Source organism: Mustela erminea, chromosome 1 (genome assembly GCF_009829155.1).
Source record: "Mustela erminea isolate mMusErm1 chromosome 1, mMusErm1.Pri, whole genome shotgun sequence".
Taxonomy (NCBI): domain Eukaryota; kingdom Metazoa; phylum Chordata; class Mammalia; order Carnivora; family Mustelidae; genus Mustela; species Mustela erminea.
This window is the reverse complement of record NC_045614.1, coordinates 7,988,451-8,004,903: the sequence shown is the minus strand read 5'-3', so window position 1 is coordinate 8,004,903 and position 16,453 is coordinate 7,988,451. Positions and strand designations below refer to the sequence as shown.

Genomic DNA, 16,453 nt, shown 5'->3' with positions numbered 1-16,453 from the left:
TGATCGACTGGAGCCCCGCCCCCTGCCGCCGCGTTGCCGCTTGACGCAGGCCGAGCCCGGGAGGGAGGGAGCGACGAAAAGAGATAAGGCGGGCTTCAGTCACGTGGCAGGAGCGCAGCCGTTGCGTTGTTGGTCACGTGGCATAAAAAACGTTACCTCTTTTCGAGTCCTTGGTCATGTGATAGTGGCTTACGCAGAGGGTTCCTTAGCCACGTGACAAGGACTGCGGCCCGTCCCTTTGCTGTATTGGTAGGTCTGCGTCATGTGATGTGGTCGCCACTCTTTTTTTTTTTTTTTAAATGGCGATTTTAAGCGGCATTACCACATGACGGAGGTCGAGGGGCGGAGTGTCTCCCGCTGCGAGTTTATGCGCCTGCGCGGCTGCCATCTTACGCCAGTCGCTCCGCGTACGTTGGCGGAAACGGCTCGTAGAGCCCAGCACGTGAGTATCTTCAAAGTGGCCGGATTTCGGTCGCGGGGGTTCGGCCTCTATCCGAGGTTACTTGGCGCAGCTTCTTACCCTCTCCTTGTATCTCTCGCTAGAGGCCGAGAAGACCCGAGATGCGGGTGTCAGCAACAGCCGGACACATCTTGTTGCTGCTCCTGGACCGGCGCTGGTGAGCGCTTCAGTTCCTTGGTCCTGCAAACCCCGCAGTGTAGCGTCTGGCCGCCCTGCCGGGCCCGGCGTCCAAAGGGCAGAGCCGAGCTGCTAGGGATCTTCTAGTCCTTTCACAGGTAGGGAAACCGAGGCCCAGCTGGAGGATTCACATCCCGCTCGTGGGAGAGCTGGGTCTGCGGTCACACGCTCGGCCAACCACAGCTCAGGGTTGTTAAGTAAAGGCGCCGGGGACCGAGCGCCTTCTCTTTTCAAGCCCGTTGTTGTTGCATCCTCCCGGCGTTTTGTGAGATCCCCGATATGCATACAATCTGCCTAAAGTCAGCCTCGCTCCCCTCCGGTGTCAGAATCAAGCTAGCGTTTGACAGGCGTCGTTACTAGGCACGTTGTCATGTTCGAGGCTGTTGTTCAGAAACTGCCGGGACTTAGAACAAGGACTTACTGAAGAGGTTTCCTTCTTGGAAATGAGAAGCCATTCAAGAGTTACCGGCATAGTAACGGATTTTCCTAGCAAAAATGTAGGATGTAAGCGCCTTTGTTAAGGATGGAAACCCACTGTCTGCTCTGGGTTTGAGTCCCTCCGTGTCACCAAAAACAGCCCACTTCTCTTGACCCTGCGTTTCCTTATCTACAAAATGGTAACGATTTTTCTTTAAAGCACTTGGCACAATTCTGTGTGCAGAATAAATGCGTCAAAATGATAACTATTATTAAAAAGGTAAATTGTAAAAATGTTACAGAAATGGGTGCATACTGTATCTGCTGCTTTGCTTTTCTATTTACATTTTATTTAGGGTTTTGAGCAGATAATCTGTTCACCTGATACAGAGTGTCAAATGTTCAAGATTGTGAGAGGACTATATCTGCCTCCGCTTCTTAGCAGCCAGTGTTAAGCTTTGTGTGTATCTCTACAGCGGTGTTCTACTCACGGAGAGGCTTAGATTTATTTATTTTTGATGTTTTTCACACAAATGGTAGACATTTTGCATCTTGATTTTTTTCCCCCCGTATTTGGAGATCCTTCCTAAATAGAGCTTGAGACTGAAGAAAGTTTTGGCAAGATTAAGGGGCAATGCATTCAGGTAGAATTGGTTAAAGTAAATTCAGATTGTATACGGTCCTCATGATGAGCAAGGTGTTAACTGGCTTTAACCTGTTAGAGACCAGCCGTTACCCACACTTCAAGGCACGGCTCAGCTGGGTGTAACTTGACTAAGCTAACAGCGCTACCAAGTGGCAGAACAAGGAAGGTTTCTAGTTTTCTGACTTCCCAAGTCCATAGATGGTTCTTGGGAGGGGCCAAAGATTAGATTTCTCAAGAACTTGCTTTTGAGGCTCTCAAGGCAGGCCCCAAACTCAGAAAGGGGTAGATAGGATCATGGTTATAACCAAAGTCTTTAGATCAAACTGAAGTCTTCACAGAGGGCCTGAGGACAGCTTCGAAGAGTTTTTCAGTCTTTTTTTTTTTTTTTTAAGATTTTTATTTATTTATTTGACAGAGAGAGAGAGAGATCACAAATAGGCAGAGAGGCAGGCAGAGAGAGAGAGGGGAAAGCAGGCTCCCCGCTGAGCAGAGAGCCCGATGCGGGACTCGATCCCAGGACCCTGAGATCATGACCTGAGCCGAAGGCAGAGGCTTAACCCACTGAGCCACCCAGGCGCCCCGAAGAGTTTTTCAGTCTTAAGGCTTTGCTAAGGATGCACGAAATGAGTGCCAGGGAAGCTGGTGTGGTTCTGATTGTTAATCTGTTGGACTGGTGTCTTGTCCAACCTTGATTTTGTAGTAAGAGATGCTGGACAGCAGTTGAAGTGTCAAGGAAACCAGACTCCTTTAGATAGTGCGTACAGGGGGTGTCTGGGTGGTGCCGTCGGGTTTCTGACTCTTAGTATCCACTCAGGCCATGATCTCATGGGTTTTGAGATCAGGCCTGGAGTCAGGCTCCACACTCCACGGGGAGTCTGCTTGAAAATTCCCTCCCTCCGTGCCTCTCCCAATTTTCACATGCATGTGCGTGCTCGTGCTCGCTCGCCTGCTATCTCTCTCAAATAAGTAAAGTTAAAAAAAAAAAAAAAGTATGTTCTGCTGGAGCCACCCCAACCCCATCCACCAGGAGTGGCAGGGTAAGTTTTCAGCCCCATCTTCTGACAAGCCACATCCATTGTGTTCCTTGTCTGTATTCTCTCCTTGGTCACCATGCAAGATTGAAGTCCCAAGGTGCCACCTGTCCCCTCTTGTTCCTTCATTTTCACCCTGACCCAGTCTTCCCCTACTGCCCTTGAGCCTTTCCACCACTACATGTTAAGAACCCCTGTATGCACAACCATTCTCTGACTTCCCTGCCATTCCCTGTCATCTAGCTGTGCACCCCCTGTCCCCGCTACAGCCTCTCCATCAACAGCTGGAGAGTAAGGTCTGTCCCCTCCTCTTGCAGTCCCTCTGCCTAGCCAGGTTCTGTCTTCATCAGGGACTTTTAGTGTTCTCGTGAACATGCTGTCTGTTGCTTGCCTTCCTCCTCTTTCTTGCATTTCAGCACCCCCACGTCCCAGTCACAGTGAGGAACTTTTCTCTCTGAATCCTTTTTGACCCATGCCTGTTGCCTTCTTCCCCTTTCAGTGAAGTGGACGTGGATGGATCACAGGGCTTTGGGGATCTACCCTTCTTCCGTGCTCAGTCTGGAGTTCAATTGACAAGTCCCTGCTATCATACTCTGAGACTAGGCCCATGGCTTGGGCACAGTGATTGGCTTAGGGGTGAGGGACCCAAATCCAGTCAGTCAGAGCCTCTGAGCCCTGGGCAAGGAACTTGGGCAAGAGAAGCTCTTGTTATAATCTTGAAGCCAGGGAAATACCAGGGGAGGGGAACGGAGCGGGGGCAGGGAGTAAACCTTGATGAAAGAACTTGACAGAATGAAACCAACCAGGAGGAAGGCTCAGCTAAAGGCTGGAGCAAGAAGACAACTTGGCGGGGCGCCTGGGTGGTTAAGCCTCTGCCTTCAGCTCAGGTCATGATCTCAGTCTTGGGATCAAGCCCCGCATCGGGCTCTCTGCTTGGCGGGGAGCCTGCTTCCCCTCTCTGTCTGCCTACTTGTGATCTCTGTCTCTCTCTCTCTCTCTCTCTGTCAAATAAATAAAATCTAAAAAAAAGGTGGGGGGGCGCCTGGGTGGCTCAGTGGGTTAAAGCCCCTGCCTTCGGCTCAGGTCGTGATCCCAGGGTCCGCTCTCTGCTCAGCCGGAGGCCTGCTTCCCTTCCTTCCTCCCTCTCTGCCTACCTGTGATCTGTGTCTGTCAAATAAATACCAAATAAATAAATAAATATTTTAAAAAGAAAAACAACACGGTGTTTTCTCCCAAAATTAAACAACACATCCAGCAATTCCGCTTCCGAGAATATGCCCACCAGAAGTGAAAGCAGGGACTCGAGACGCTTACACACCCCTGCTCATAGCAGCTTGACTCACAGTAACCAAAACGTGGAAACAGAACCCAAGCCTCTGTCAGTGGAGGAACACACAAACAAGTTGTGATGTATGCAGACCATGGAATGTTAAATATTCAGCCCTAAAAGAGAAGGAAATTCTGACATATGCTACGATGCGGATGAACCTAAAGGATGTCACGTTAAATGAAATTAGCCAGACACAAAAGTCTCAATACCGTATGATTCCATTCCTGCAAGGTCTCTGGAAGAGTGAGAGTCACAGAGGCAGGAAGTAGAAGGGGGGGGTGCTTGCAGCTAGGGGAGTTTGTGATTAATGGGAACAGTTTTCGTTTAGGAAAAAGAAAATTCCTGGATGTGGAGGGTGGTGATGGTTGTACAAGGGTGAAGGTAAATGTCACTGAGCTGCACACTTAACAGTGGTTGGGGTGCTAATTTTTGTGTGTATTTTACAGCAGTATATATATTTTTTAAAGATTTTATTTGGGGGGTGCCAGGGTGGCTCAGTCAGGTAAGAGTCTGCCTTCGGCTCAGGTCTTGATCTCAGGGTCCTGGGATTCCCTGCTCAGCAGGGCGTCTGCTTCTCTCCCTTTTCCTCTGCACCCCCTCCCTGTTCATGCTAGCATGCTCATTCACTCTCTCTTTGTTTGTCAAAATAAATATTTTATTTATTTGACCAGAGAGAGAGAGATCACAAGTATGCAGAGAGACAGGCAGAGAGAGAGGAGGAAGCAGGCCCCTGCCAAGCAGAGAGCCTGATGCGGGGCTCAATCCCAGGACCCTGAGATCATGACCCAAGCCAAAAGGCAGAGGCTTTTAAATGTATTGGGGTGCCTGGGTGGCTCAGTCATTAAGTGTCTGCTTTCAGCTTAGGTCATGATCCCAAGTCCTAGCATCCAGCCCCACATGGGGCTCCCTGCTCAGCGGGAAGCCTGCTTCTCCCTCTCCCACTCCCCTTGTTTGTGTTGTGTCTCTCTCTGTCAAATAAATAAAATCTTTTTTTAAGAAATAAGTAAATATTTATTTTGAGAAAGCACACATGCTTGTGCACTTGTGAGCAGGGGGACGGGCAGAGGGAGAGGGAAAGAGAATCCCAAGCAGACTCCTTGCAAAGCGCAGAGCCCAATGCAGGGCTTGATCTCATGACTCTGAAATCATGATCTGAGCCAAAACGCAGGAGTCCGGGGCGCCTGGGTGGCTCAGTGGGTTAAGCCTTTGCCTTCGGTTCAGGTCATGATCTCAGGGCCCTGCGCTCGGGCCCGCATCAGACTCTCTACTTCCCCCTCTCTCTCTCCTTGCTGCTCTGCCTACTTGTGATCTCTCTCTCTCTCTGTCAAATAAAATCTTTAACAAACAAAACCAAAGAGTCACTCCACCAACTGAGCCACCCAGGCACCTCAGCAATATTTTACGTTAAAAGAAGTAGATGGAGGGTGCCTGGGTGGCTCAGTGGGTTAAGCCGCTGCCTTCGGCTCAGGTCATGATCTCAGGGTCCTGGGATCGAGTCCCGCATCGGGCTCTCTGCTCAGCAGGGAGCCTGCTTCCTCCTCTCTCTCTCTCTCTGCCTGCTTCTCTGCCTACTTGTGATGTCTCTCTGTCAAATAAATAAAAAAAAAAAAAATCTAAAAAAAAAAATAAAAAAAAAAGAAGTAGATGGAGTGAATGTGGAGCCATATCATGGCCACATTAATTTGAGCCCCAGGACGTAAAGATGTGGAGAGAAAAATTGGCATGGCCGCATGGCAATGCTGTCATATGGACCAAGTGTATGTAGGAGCCCAGCCACCTGGAGTTCATCATCTTCACCTGCTGGGGCCCTTTTGGCCATCCTCAGGTCCCTGCTGTTCTAGTTCTTGCTCTTGCTCTTGCTCTCATCCCACAGAGCAGCTGGCTATCTGTGGCTTTGGCCTGCTGGGTACCCGTTCCCCCTTTGTTCTGAGAACCAAGGTTTTCCCCTGGGGAACCACCTCTCACCCACTGTGTTCCCACCACCCAGCCTCTGCCTTGGATCTGGCTGATCAAAACCCTACTTCTTTCCTGGTCCCATGATTGGTGGAGAGATGGTGTTTCCCCAAAACTGGCCAAAGACTAGGCTGCTTTGGGACTTGCCTCCAGTCATCAAAGAAAGAGAAGATCTTTCTGCTCTGGCAGCTGGACAGGGAGGGTGCGAGCCTGGGATATACAGTTTGACTTGTCCTTTCACAACTTCCTCCATTCTTTTAAGCATCCTGTCACCTCAGGGCCTTTGCACTGGCCATCCACTGCCTGAAACACTCTCTTCCCTCAGGTGTTCAGAGCTCCCTCCCTCGTTTCTGTGAGCTCTGTGCTCCAGCTGCCTTCACCACCATTTCTCCAACAGCACTGTCAGATTATCCTGCTTTATTATTCTTCAGAGTGTCTATCACCACTCGTTACATATTTAGTTATTATCTGTCTCCCTTGCCAGAGAGTTAACTCAGACCAGGGAACATGGCTCTGGTTCATCCTGGCTTGGAGCACTCTATACAGTGAGTAAATGCATGATTGGGTCACCCACCATACCTGGCCTCCCCTGTGCCCAAGTCAGTCCAACCTCAGGGACAGCAGCCAAAGAGGAGCTCCCCATTTCCTTTAAGGCACTTTTTTTTTTCAATGAAGCTATCATACAGTTATTTAAGCGTACCTCTTGGTAAATGTTTACGCATACATGTGTGTAACCACCACCGGAATCAAGATAAGGAACGTTGGCGCTCCCCCCCCCACCCCTACAACACCCAGGAATCTTCCTTCTGCTGTCCCGAGCCAATCCCTGTTACATCCCCAGGATCAGCTTTACCTGTTCCAGAACGTTAACAGAACTGGAAGACCTCTTTGTGCCTGTTAGTTGCCTCAACCACTTTGTTTCCTAATTAGCCCACACGCTGGTGCCTGCTCGCCTCCTCTCCGCTAGGGCCTCGGGCTCCCCCCGCTCGGCCTGGCCACACCCCTTCGGCCACACCCCTTCAAGTATTCTGGATTGGTACCTCTCCGAGCTGCAAACGGCCGGCCGAAGCCAATGCTGGCAACCCGAGCAGGAAAAGAGCTTGCGTGTAGCCCGCCGGTGACACAGACCTGTGGGAGGAGCTGGCCTTGAGCTGTGCAGCCCGGAGCTGCTGCTGGAGACACTAGTTAACGAACCATCCCAGGGCCCTGCTGCGCTCGCGGAGGCAGGGGAGGCAGGTGATAATAAAGCAGAGGCGAGTGTGGTGGGTGAAGATAAAGCAGCACAGCGGTGATGTGGAGCTGGGGCAGGTGCAATTTTGAGTCAGGCAGCACCCAGCAAATCCTTACAGGGAGCTGAGGGACTGAGGCCAAGCAGCTCCATGAGAGATGAGCGTTTCAGGCAGAGGGAACAGCCGGTACAAAGTCCCAGAGGTTGGCGGTGCTTGTGGAAGGAGCAGCAAAGAGGTCCGAGGGGCCGGAAAGGGGGCCAGGATGGGAGGCGGGAGGAGGGCCATCCAAGAAAGGGTGGATAGGTCCTTCAGGGCCCTGGGAGACCCACATGGAGACCTTGGCTTTCACCCCGAGTGCTTTGAAAGCTGTGGGTGGGTTTTTGGACAGCAGAAAGCTAGCATGCCTCCCGCATCTCCCCCTGCACATACCCTCAAGCCCCTGTGCCTTTTTGTCAAGCCCGAACTAAATCCACCCTCTGCCTACACCTCCCACCTTGAGAGTTTGGGGGAGGAAAAAAATACAAAAAACACCCCACAGTCCTAACATTGCTCATTCATGCAGTGTTCTCCCGATTTTCACACCTTATTACAGCTTCCAACATCACACGCTCTGCCCTCCGCTGACGTCTTTTCTTCCTGCACTAGAAAATAGTCGCTGCATTCAGTTGCTCCCACACTAAAGCCAGGAGCGCTTGTGCCCACACTTCCTGCCTTCAGCTCCAGACGCCGCTGCTCTCTGGCTCTCCCCTAAGTCCCCTAAATTCTTTTTTTTTTTCCTTCTCCCTGGAGCTCAGACCTCACCTCTCCGGACACTTAACTCCCCAGGTGATCTCAGCCAGCCCCATGACCTCAAAGACCATCAAAACACTGACATTCCTGATTAAATGCCTCCAGCCTGGGATTCTCCTGTGAAGTCCTGACACATCCAGCCACCTACCTACATCACCGCTTCCCTTGGAGACTTTGTATAAAGGAGTTCCAAAATACACCGACCTGCCCGGATCCCTTCAGCTCTGCTAGATCCTGCCTTTCCCCGGGCTTTGCGGGCTTTTCCACAACCGCCTGCACACCAGCTCTTCTTCAGAGAACTACCCTGGGCTCGGGACCACGATGCCAACACTGTCAAGAAGATCAGACTGGGGCACACGGACACTTTGCCTCCGCACCCACAAGAGTCAGACGTACCTGGGATTGTAAGCTCCTGGGCCACCTTTAGTCCAGTTCAGGACTGCTCTGAGAAGTCACTTATCCTCTCCAGCTCCCTGCAGGCTCAGGTAACAGGTGCCCTCCGCAGGACTCTGAGCTTGACCCCCTCAGTCCTGCTTCCTTCTCCTTCCTCGAGTCCTCTCTCTTGCATGTGCAGTCAAACAAGTCGAGGTCCGTCTTCAAATGACTTGCAAAATCTGCACGCTTTTCATCATCTTCACCAAGACCGCCTGAGTCGTCCACCAGCAGCACATGCCCAGAGCAGTGCAGTAACCTTCTCTTAAATTTAAATTTTTTAAAGATACCAGCATGCACGAACACACGTAAGCATGGGGGAGGGGCAGGGGGAGAAGCAAGCTCCCCACTGAGCAGGGAGGCTACATGGGGCTCCATCCCAGGGTCCCAAGATCATGACCTGAGCCCAGAAGACAGATGCCCAACCAACAACTTCTTAAAAAAAATCTTTTCGGGGGAGGCTGACAATTATGAGCCTGGGTGGCTCAGTGGGTTAAACTTCCGCCTTGGGCTCAGGTCATGATCTCAGGGTCCTGGGATTGAGCTCCGCATCAGGCTCTCTGCTCAGGAGGAAGCCTGCTTCCTTCCTCCTCTCTCTCTCTGCCTGCCTCTCTGCCTACTTGTGATCTCTATCTGTCAAATAAATAAATAAAATCTTTAAAAAATAGGGCACCTGGGTAACTCAGTGGGTTAAAGCCTCTGCCTTCGGCTCAGGTCACGATCCCAGAGTCCTGGGATTGAGCCCCATATCCGGCTCTCTGCTCAGCAAGGAGCCTGCTTCCTCCTGTCTCTCTCTCTGCCTACCTCTCTGCCTGCTAGTGATCTCTATCTGTTAAATAAATAAATAAATAAATAATCTTTTTTAAAAATTAAAAAACCACCTTTTTAAAAAAAGTAGGCTCCACACCCAACCTAGGAGCTCAAACTCATGACCCTGAAACCAAGAGTCACAGGCTCTATTGACCCAGCCATCCAGGCGCCCTGTGGTAACCTCTTCATTGGTCTTCCTGCTTCTGTTTTGTATGGTACAGTCTCTGCATGCGGCAGCCAAAGAGTTTTGAGATTGCATGGAAGACTGGGAACTTAAACGCCGGCGTAGGCTAATACACCAGTAACAGTGGTTCGCACTGCACTTCTCCCAGGCCAGGTACTGTGCTAAGCTCTCTGCAGTCCTTCAGCTGTTCTGTGCCTGTACGCGGAGGGCCTGCTGTGTACCACACACTCCGTCCTGCTCTGGAATAAGGTGGTTTAAAAAAAAAAAAGAAAGAAAAAAACAAAAAAGGCAGCCAGATCTGGATCCCCTCTGAGCTGACATGCTCGGTAGGGAGGCTGACAATTATGAAGTGAAAACACAAATAGATACTTGCAGGTTGTGACAAGTGCCCTGAGAAAAATAAAGAGTGTGATGTGTGGTCGTCACCAAGAGGATCCAGTCTTCGATGAGCCCAGAAGGCTTCCTGCAGGAGGTGATCCCTGAGCTGAAAGCCAAAGGCCAAGGAGCTAGCCAGAGAGCCAGATGGGGAGCATTTCAGGCACAAGGGGGAGCCGACGGGGCAGAAGAGGCAGGACCTCAAGGGCTGCACTGAAGACTTCGACTACTACGCTGAATAAGGTGGGAGCCATGGAGGGTTCTTGAACAGTAAAGTAGTGTGAACTCACTGGAACGTTCACAAGCCCCCTTTCACACCTGTGTCAGGAACTGTAGAGGAGGGGAGGGGATGGCGGGAGCCAGGGACCTGGACAAGGGACTGTGCTGGTTCAGGTGGGTGATCATGGGGGCTGGAACTGTGCTGGTTCTGGTGGGTGATCATGGGGGCTGGGAGCTGAAGATCGGGGAAGAAGGGGGTAGGTTTGGGAGGTATTTTGGAGGCGGAGCTAAGAGGAAATGGGGATAAGGAAAGGAATAAACTCAGATAATCGGAGGCAACACTCTCTGGGGTTGGTACAGGGTAGCGGGGAGGGCTTGGAGTCCAGGAGACCTGGGTTCAAATGCTTTCTAAGCCACTCTCCCACTGAACGACCTTCAGGAATGTAACCCAACCTCCCTGCCTCAATTATTGAGGGGAGTAATAAAGTGGCATATGTGGTATGCGTAGGGAGTACTCAAGAAATGGTGGCCATTTAAGAAAAAATTCCTAGGGCGGGGGTGCAGAGAAAGGCAGGGACACCCATGGTCACCCAGCAGTGACAATGACAGATAGCGGACAGCAGGGGGCAGCACCAAGCCTCCAGGCAACTGGGCAGGGCCCAGCTTTGCAGGTTCAAAGAGGCTGGACGCCTCAGGTGCCTAGGCCTGGGGACAAAGCAGGCCTGGAAGCATGTGTCCAGGTCACAAGACTGAGGTGGGCGGGAGGTGGACGGGCTGTCGCCGCCTTCCCGAGTCTAGGAATCAGACCCTAATAAGGGGCATTTTGTTCAGGAGAAACCTGAGCAGCCTGCATGGTGGGACTCAGGCAGAGATGGGGCCCTGCAGGCCGAGGGCTTCCTGCCCTGCTTCCTTCCCCGCCCCCCAGGAGACTCGCCCCAGCTCAGACACCCAATCCCGGGGCAGTCAGAGCTGGGGTTCCCCCCACCAGCCTCCTACTCCCTCCACAAACACTCCAGGCCCAGGCTCTGTACAATAGGCACTTTATTAGTGGTTGGAATGCATTTAACACGCAAGAGTGTGCAGACAGAACGGGGTTGGGGGGGTGTTTGCTGAGGGCTGGCGGCAGGCACAGGAGACTGGGCCCCCAGGCTGGGTTTCCTCCCTCTCTGGGATGCTGCCGTGGTGCTGATGAGCAAAGATGTGAAGTCAGGGGCCCGGGGATATGGCGCAGGGGGAACCGGGAGACCAGGTCCCCAGAGTTCAACAAATTTGGCAAAAGGACCCTCAAGGTGAGGTGACGGGGTGGGGCCCAGTGTGTCCACAGCATCTGCCCCAGCCCCTCCCCTGACAGTGTCCTTCGGGTGGATTCAGCGGCTCGTTCTCTTACAAAGAGAGCTGTGTCAGTAACTGGCAGAAGAAGGGGGGAAACTGGGCCCGACTCTGCCGGCCGGCCAGCAGGTTTCCATTAAGCAGCTATTACCAGACCCCTTCCTCAGGCTCTGGTCTGTCCACACCGGTCCGCTCCCCACTCCCCACTCCCCGCAGCCCTCCCCTGACAGACTCACTACTTCCTCTCCTTCCACAACACCCCTGCAGTGGCCTCGTGTGTGGCCTGTACCAGGAGCCGCTCCCACCTGGCCACATCACTCCCACCCCAGCCAGGCTGCACAGGGAGGGGACCCTCGGCAGGGACGACAGAAGGCACGCCTCAGCTGGCCCCATCTGAGCCATGGAGACAGAAAAAAAGCTAACAGACCCTTTAATGCATGTCCAGGTTAAAAAAAAATAATAATAATAATCAACGCGCGTGGCAGCCCATGAGACAGCTGTTCAGCCGTGAAGGGGCTCGGTCCTGGCCAGAGCAGCCACAAGTCAACGGGGGCCTCACTTTAGCCGGAGCTTCACTCTTGCAGACACAAATACCGCCCTGTCCTAAGAGGCGAACAGGCCCCCAGAGACCGGGGCCACCCTGCCTGCCAGACTTGAAGAGGCCTCACCGCCTACTCCCCATCCTAAGGCCTGGAGTGACCTGTGCGGTCTCGGGGCACCGCCGTGAAAACTCTTGGCACAGGGAGGAGAGGCCCCAATTCCTCCACGTGTCTGGAATCCAGCTGTAACTGGACGGTTGGGCGGGGGTAGGGGGGAGGCGGCAGTGATCGGACTTCCGGTGAGCCCCGGGGGCCAGAGGTTCGGGGGCCAGAGGTTCGGACCCAGCCGCCGAGCACCCAGTGTGAGACTTCTGGAGAGATGGGGGCGGGGGAGAGCGGGGGTCTTTAGGACTCCGCCAGCTTCTTGTTGGTCTTGTTCAAGAGCCTCTTGAGGTTGGGAGACATGAAGTAAGGCCTCTCGGCTGAGCCATCATTCCTCTCCAGGTCCTCCACTGCGGAGAGAGGCCCCAGAGATGGTGGCATGAGGGCAGCCCATGGGCAGGGGACTTTGGGGACAGGGCGGGAGAACGGGGGCCACAGAGAAGCCTCAGAGGGTTAGGAAGCAAGACACACTGGGACCGGAGAGGGGCAGACTGTGGCGGGCTCGGGACCAGGACACACACACGCTCCCCACACTCCCCAGGCAGGGTAGCCCCGCATGCACCCCCGGTCTACGGGGAGGAAACGAGGAGGCCTGCCTGGCCCCCACGCCTCCCACCCTCTCTACTCCTCGACTTCTGCCCGCTTCCCCTCCTCCGCACTCCCCTTCAACAGGATGTCTCTCAGCTCGGGCGACATGAAGTAGGGTCGCTCCTGAGAGCCGTCATTCCTTTCCAGGTCCTCACCTGGGCTCCCCCCAGGAACCGGCAGGGGGAAAATGGGGTGTCAGGAAGGGAGGGAAAGAGGGAGGCAGGGAAGAACAGGGAAGCCAGCAGGCATGGAGTAGAGGAAGAGAAAAGAAAAAAAGAAAAAACAAAAAAAAGACAGATGGAGAGACCAGAGTTAGTAGCGGCCACAGACCCCCGCCCCAACAACGCCAGAAATTCCAAGCCGAGGGCCCAGGGGCACAGCATTCTAGCTGCAGCCTGGACCAGGGGACAACAGGACGGAGCAGCCCTGAGCGAAGGGAGGAGGCCGAGAAGGCATGCCGGGGCCCTCTGATGCGGAACAGCCAGTCCCCTGGGGAAGCTGGGGGCGCGTGGCCCTTGAACACACACAGCCATAGCCCCATCAGATGTTATGACCAGAGGGGAGAAGGCAGTCAGAGCCTGGCAAGGGCTGGGCTGAGGGGTCACTCACAGAAGCAGAGGAACAACGTGTCCACACACATGCCATAGACACTGAAGAATCCATGGGCAATCAGGTAGGAGCCGATGATCACCGTCTAGGCAAGGGAAACCAAGCTGTTTCCACCCCAGCTCCCAGATCAACTCCCTCCACATCACACCCTCCCAGGCTCAATCCTGTTATTTCCCTGCTGCTAAGTCCTCAGAATAACAGCCTAAATTCAGCCATTCATGCCCCAGGTTTTCTTTAACCCCAGGGCCTTTGCACAGGCTGCTGTCCTGACTTAAGTAAATTTTTATCTTCTTATCCTTCTGTTTTCAGTTCAAACATCAAGTCCTCAGATACCACCTCCTCCAAAAAGCTGCTTATGACATCTGGACCCTGTTTTATGCTCTCCTAGCACCGCATGCCTGTCCCCTGAAACCTTCGTCTGGTTGCAATTTTATGCATGTTTAGGGCATGACGGGCATAATGCCCTCATCCCCACTAGACTGTGTCTGTCCCACTTACGGCCACACCCCCAACAATCTGGAGACTCACAGGCCCTTGGCAGGTATCTAATAAACATTTACAGACTGAAATGAGTGGACCAAGGGGAGATTAAATAACTTGCCCAAACTGACTCATCTTAGAGTGAGCAAATAGAGAACTCAGATAAAAATCTAGGTCACGGGGCTCCAAGGCCTGCAATGTTCTCAAGGTGATGACATTACCCCTTCAGAGCCTCACCACCTCCCTGTCATCCCTACCTGTGCCCCCCTACACCAGTCTCCTCACTGTTCCTGGCATAGGTCCGCCCCAGGGCCTCTGTATTTGTTGATCCCTGTGCCCAGAGGCTCCCTATATCTCCTTCAGATCTTAGATCTGACATCCACATCCATGGTGAAGACACCTGGCCTTCCACAGCTGTCCACATCCTCCACCACAAGCTCTAACAGTTCCCTGTACCACTCCTCTGCGGCACAGGCACAGACTGGCACAGATCAGTTCATAATCACACACCCACCCAGGTCACTGTTCACGGAGGTCTATTTGCCTCTGAAAGGTAAGGTCCCCTTGAAAGAAGCCCTTCCTCTCCCCAGGGCCTGGTAGACAGTAGGTGCTTACTACACGTCTGTGGACTAATATGTCATCAATCCCCCACCTCTGACCTCCATGCCTATGTGTCTAGTCAAGACACCAGGAGACCCCAGCACCACCTCCTCCCTGGACCCCCACCCATCCCCGAAGATCCATACCAGTATAGGGACCCAGTAATAATTGAGGGGCGGTGCTGTGTCTTGCACAATCCTGATCCGGTGGGTGAAGAAAAAGAAAGCCAGGATCCCTAAAGTAGAGGAAACCAAGGTGGATGAGAGTTCTGACTAAAGGAAGTCCCCCTCCCCCCTGCCATGAGACCTCAGAGCACATGGCACTCGTCACAAATGAAGACGTGTGGACCCAACAGCACTTCACAAGTCACCCTGATAGGCTCCCACAGCCCCACAGGCTGGCCAGCGGCACTCACCCACGCTACCCACGATCAGAAGTTTGCCCAACAGGAAAAGGAAGTCGGTAACTTTGTCTAGGACGGCCACTCTGCAGGGGACAGTGAGAAGCAGATATGAAGGCAGCCTCAGGGCCTGGGGGAGGAGACAGGCAGCCCGAGGGCTGTGCTTTCCCTGACCTGATGATGTTTCTCATGAGCAGGAAGAAGGCATTCCTGGCCGAGGTGCAGAAGTTGGTGCCGTAGATGGCAATCTGGAGGGAGGGGGAGGAGGAGGGGCGATCAGGCCCACTGGCTGGAAAGAAGGGTTCCCCATCCCCAGCGGGAGCTGGCGGTGGGCTGGTTCTGGGTCTCAGGCCTCCTCACCATGATGTAGGCGTTCCTGTTGAGGAATCGGATGAACTTCTCCAGGCACCAGAAGCAGCACTTGAGACAGGTCATGAGGAACTTGGCAAACTTGTTCTCGGCAGCTGAGAGAGAAGGGAGGGAGGCAGAAGTGAGGAGAGAGGAGAGACCCCCGGTAGGGTCACCCCACCGCTCCACCCTGCCTACTCAAAAGACAGGGAGAGGACACTTGATCCAGAACCCCCGGGGTCCTGCCCCTCACTCAAGCAGGAACCAAACCCGCCCAGGACTCTCAGCCCAGACCCCTGGAAGGGGCCTATCATGAAGCCTTTCAATCCAGCCTCCAGGGACGAACCAATCACGACCCACACTACCGTCTAGGCCCCGCCTCCCAAGCAGCAGCCAATCCTTGCCTCCTCCTTGGCCCCGCCCCAAAGAATAACCAATCCCAACCCCACCGCTGCCAAAAAGAAACACGCCTCAGCCCAGCCCTTCCCTGCACAGACAAACCTTTGCCTCTTCAGGAACCAATGGGGGCTCAGGCCTCTCGGCCTCGCCCCGCCCCGAAGTAAGAACTCCACCCAATGGGCTCCCTCAGCCGTTCCTCCACCTTAGGAACTAACTGTTCAAACTCCCCACTCCACCCTTCTCACCCCAAGCAGAAACCCATCATAGTCCCACCGCCTTAACCCGCCCCCCGGAAACCAATCCCCCACCTGCCCTCAGCCCTGCGCCCCAGAAGCCAAAGCAGGCCACCGGTGGGCCGCACCTTTCAGGCGCTGATCCAAGTACTCCAGCATCACTCGGATAATCTGCACGATGGCCAGAATGAGGGCACCAAAGGCCAGGGAGCCTGTGTGGTACCTGAAGGCCAAGGGGGCGGTCAGTGGCCACGCCAAGGCTCCCCCACCCCACCTCGCCCCACCCCTAGCCCAGCTGGAATCCCACCTGAGCGCCCGGCCGAAGGCAGAGAAGAGCGGGAAAGCAGGCAGGTCGTCGGGCTTGTGCAGGGCCCAGTAGTAGGAGGCGAAGGCCCCAGCTAACGTGACCTGGCCCAGGGCCAGCACGAAGTTGGCCAGCCAGAAGAACATGAAGGCATTGAAGATCTGCAGGCCCAGCAGGGCCCGATGGTAGCCCGACTCACCCCCGTAGAAGGCAAACTGGCAGTGGGCACCAGGGCACAGGCGGGACTCATTAGAGGAGGCGAAGGTCTGTGGGAAGGATGCAAGGCTGGGTCACAAAACCGGGGTCAGGGGTTCAGAGTGGCCTCTGGGAATCAGGTCAGGGTCCAAGAGACCGTGGGGTGTCATAGGAGTCGTGGGAGTCACAGGTTAAGTCAAGGGATGGGGGTCTAG

The 16,453-nt window shown here is 53.8% G+C and overlaps 1 protein-coding gene and 1 long non-coding RNA gene across 9 annotated transcripts in view; one reads left to right on the top strand and one right to left on the bottom strand.

Annotated features, from left to right (window-relative positions):
• The first annotated feature begins 87 nt into the window (after positions 1-87).
• Positions 88-14,511, top strand: LOC116572299. 6 transcript variants are annotated; one of them, XR_004278212.1, is made up of 5 exons: positions 88-442; positions 544-735; positions 8,038-8,517; positions 9,834-10,076; positions 13,589-14,511. It is a non-coding gene; the product is annotated as an uncharacterized LOC116572299 (long non-coding RNA). The 6 variants fall into 6 exon arrangements; XR_004278215.1 differs by lacking the exon at positions 13,589-14,511 and adding an exon at positions 9,496-9,611 and having other exon boundaries at positions 9,834-10,251; XR_004278209.1 differs by lacking the exon at positions 13,589-14,511 and having other exon boundaries at positions 8,069-8,517; positions 9,834-10,251.
• The window catches only part of SLC44A2 (solute carrier family 44 member 2), a 27,933-nt gene continuing 23,138 nt past the window's right edge, over positions 11,659-16,453 (bottom strand). For 2 of the 3 annotated variants that reach the window (XM_032311175.1, XM_032311164.1), the window contains exons 15-22: positions 16,047-16,309; positions 15,868-15,962; positions 15,120-15,223; positions 14,934-15,007; positions 14,775-14,845; positions 14,506-14,594; positions 13,280-13,364; positions 12,439-12,825 (exon numbers count right to left, since the gene is read on the bottom strand). In XM_032311175.1, the coding sequence (XP_032167066.1) occupies positions 12,704-12,825; positions 13,280-13,364; positions 14,506-14,594; positions 14,775-14,845; positions 14,934-15,007; positions 15,120-15,223; positions 15,868-15,962; positions 16,047-16,309 (903 nt within the window). In that variant the 3' untranslated portion in view covers positions 12,439-12,703. The other variant, XM_032311180.1, reaches the window with a different exon arrangement.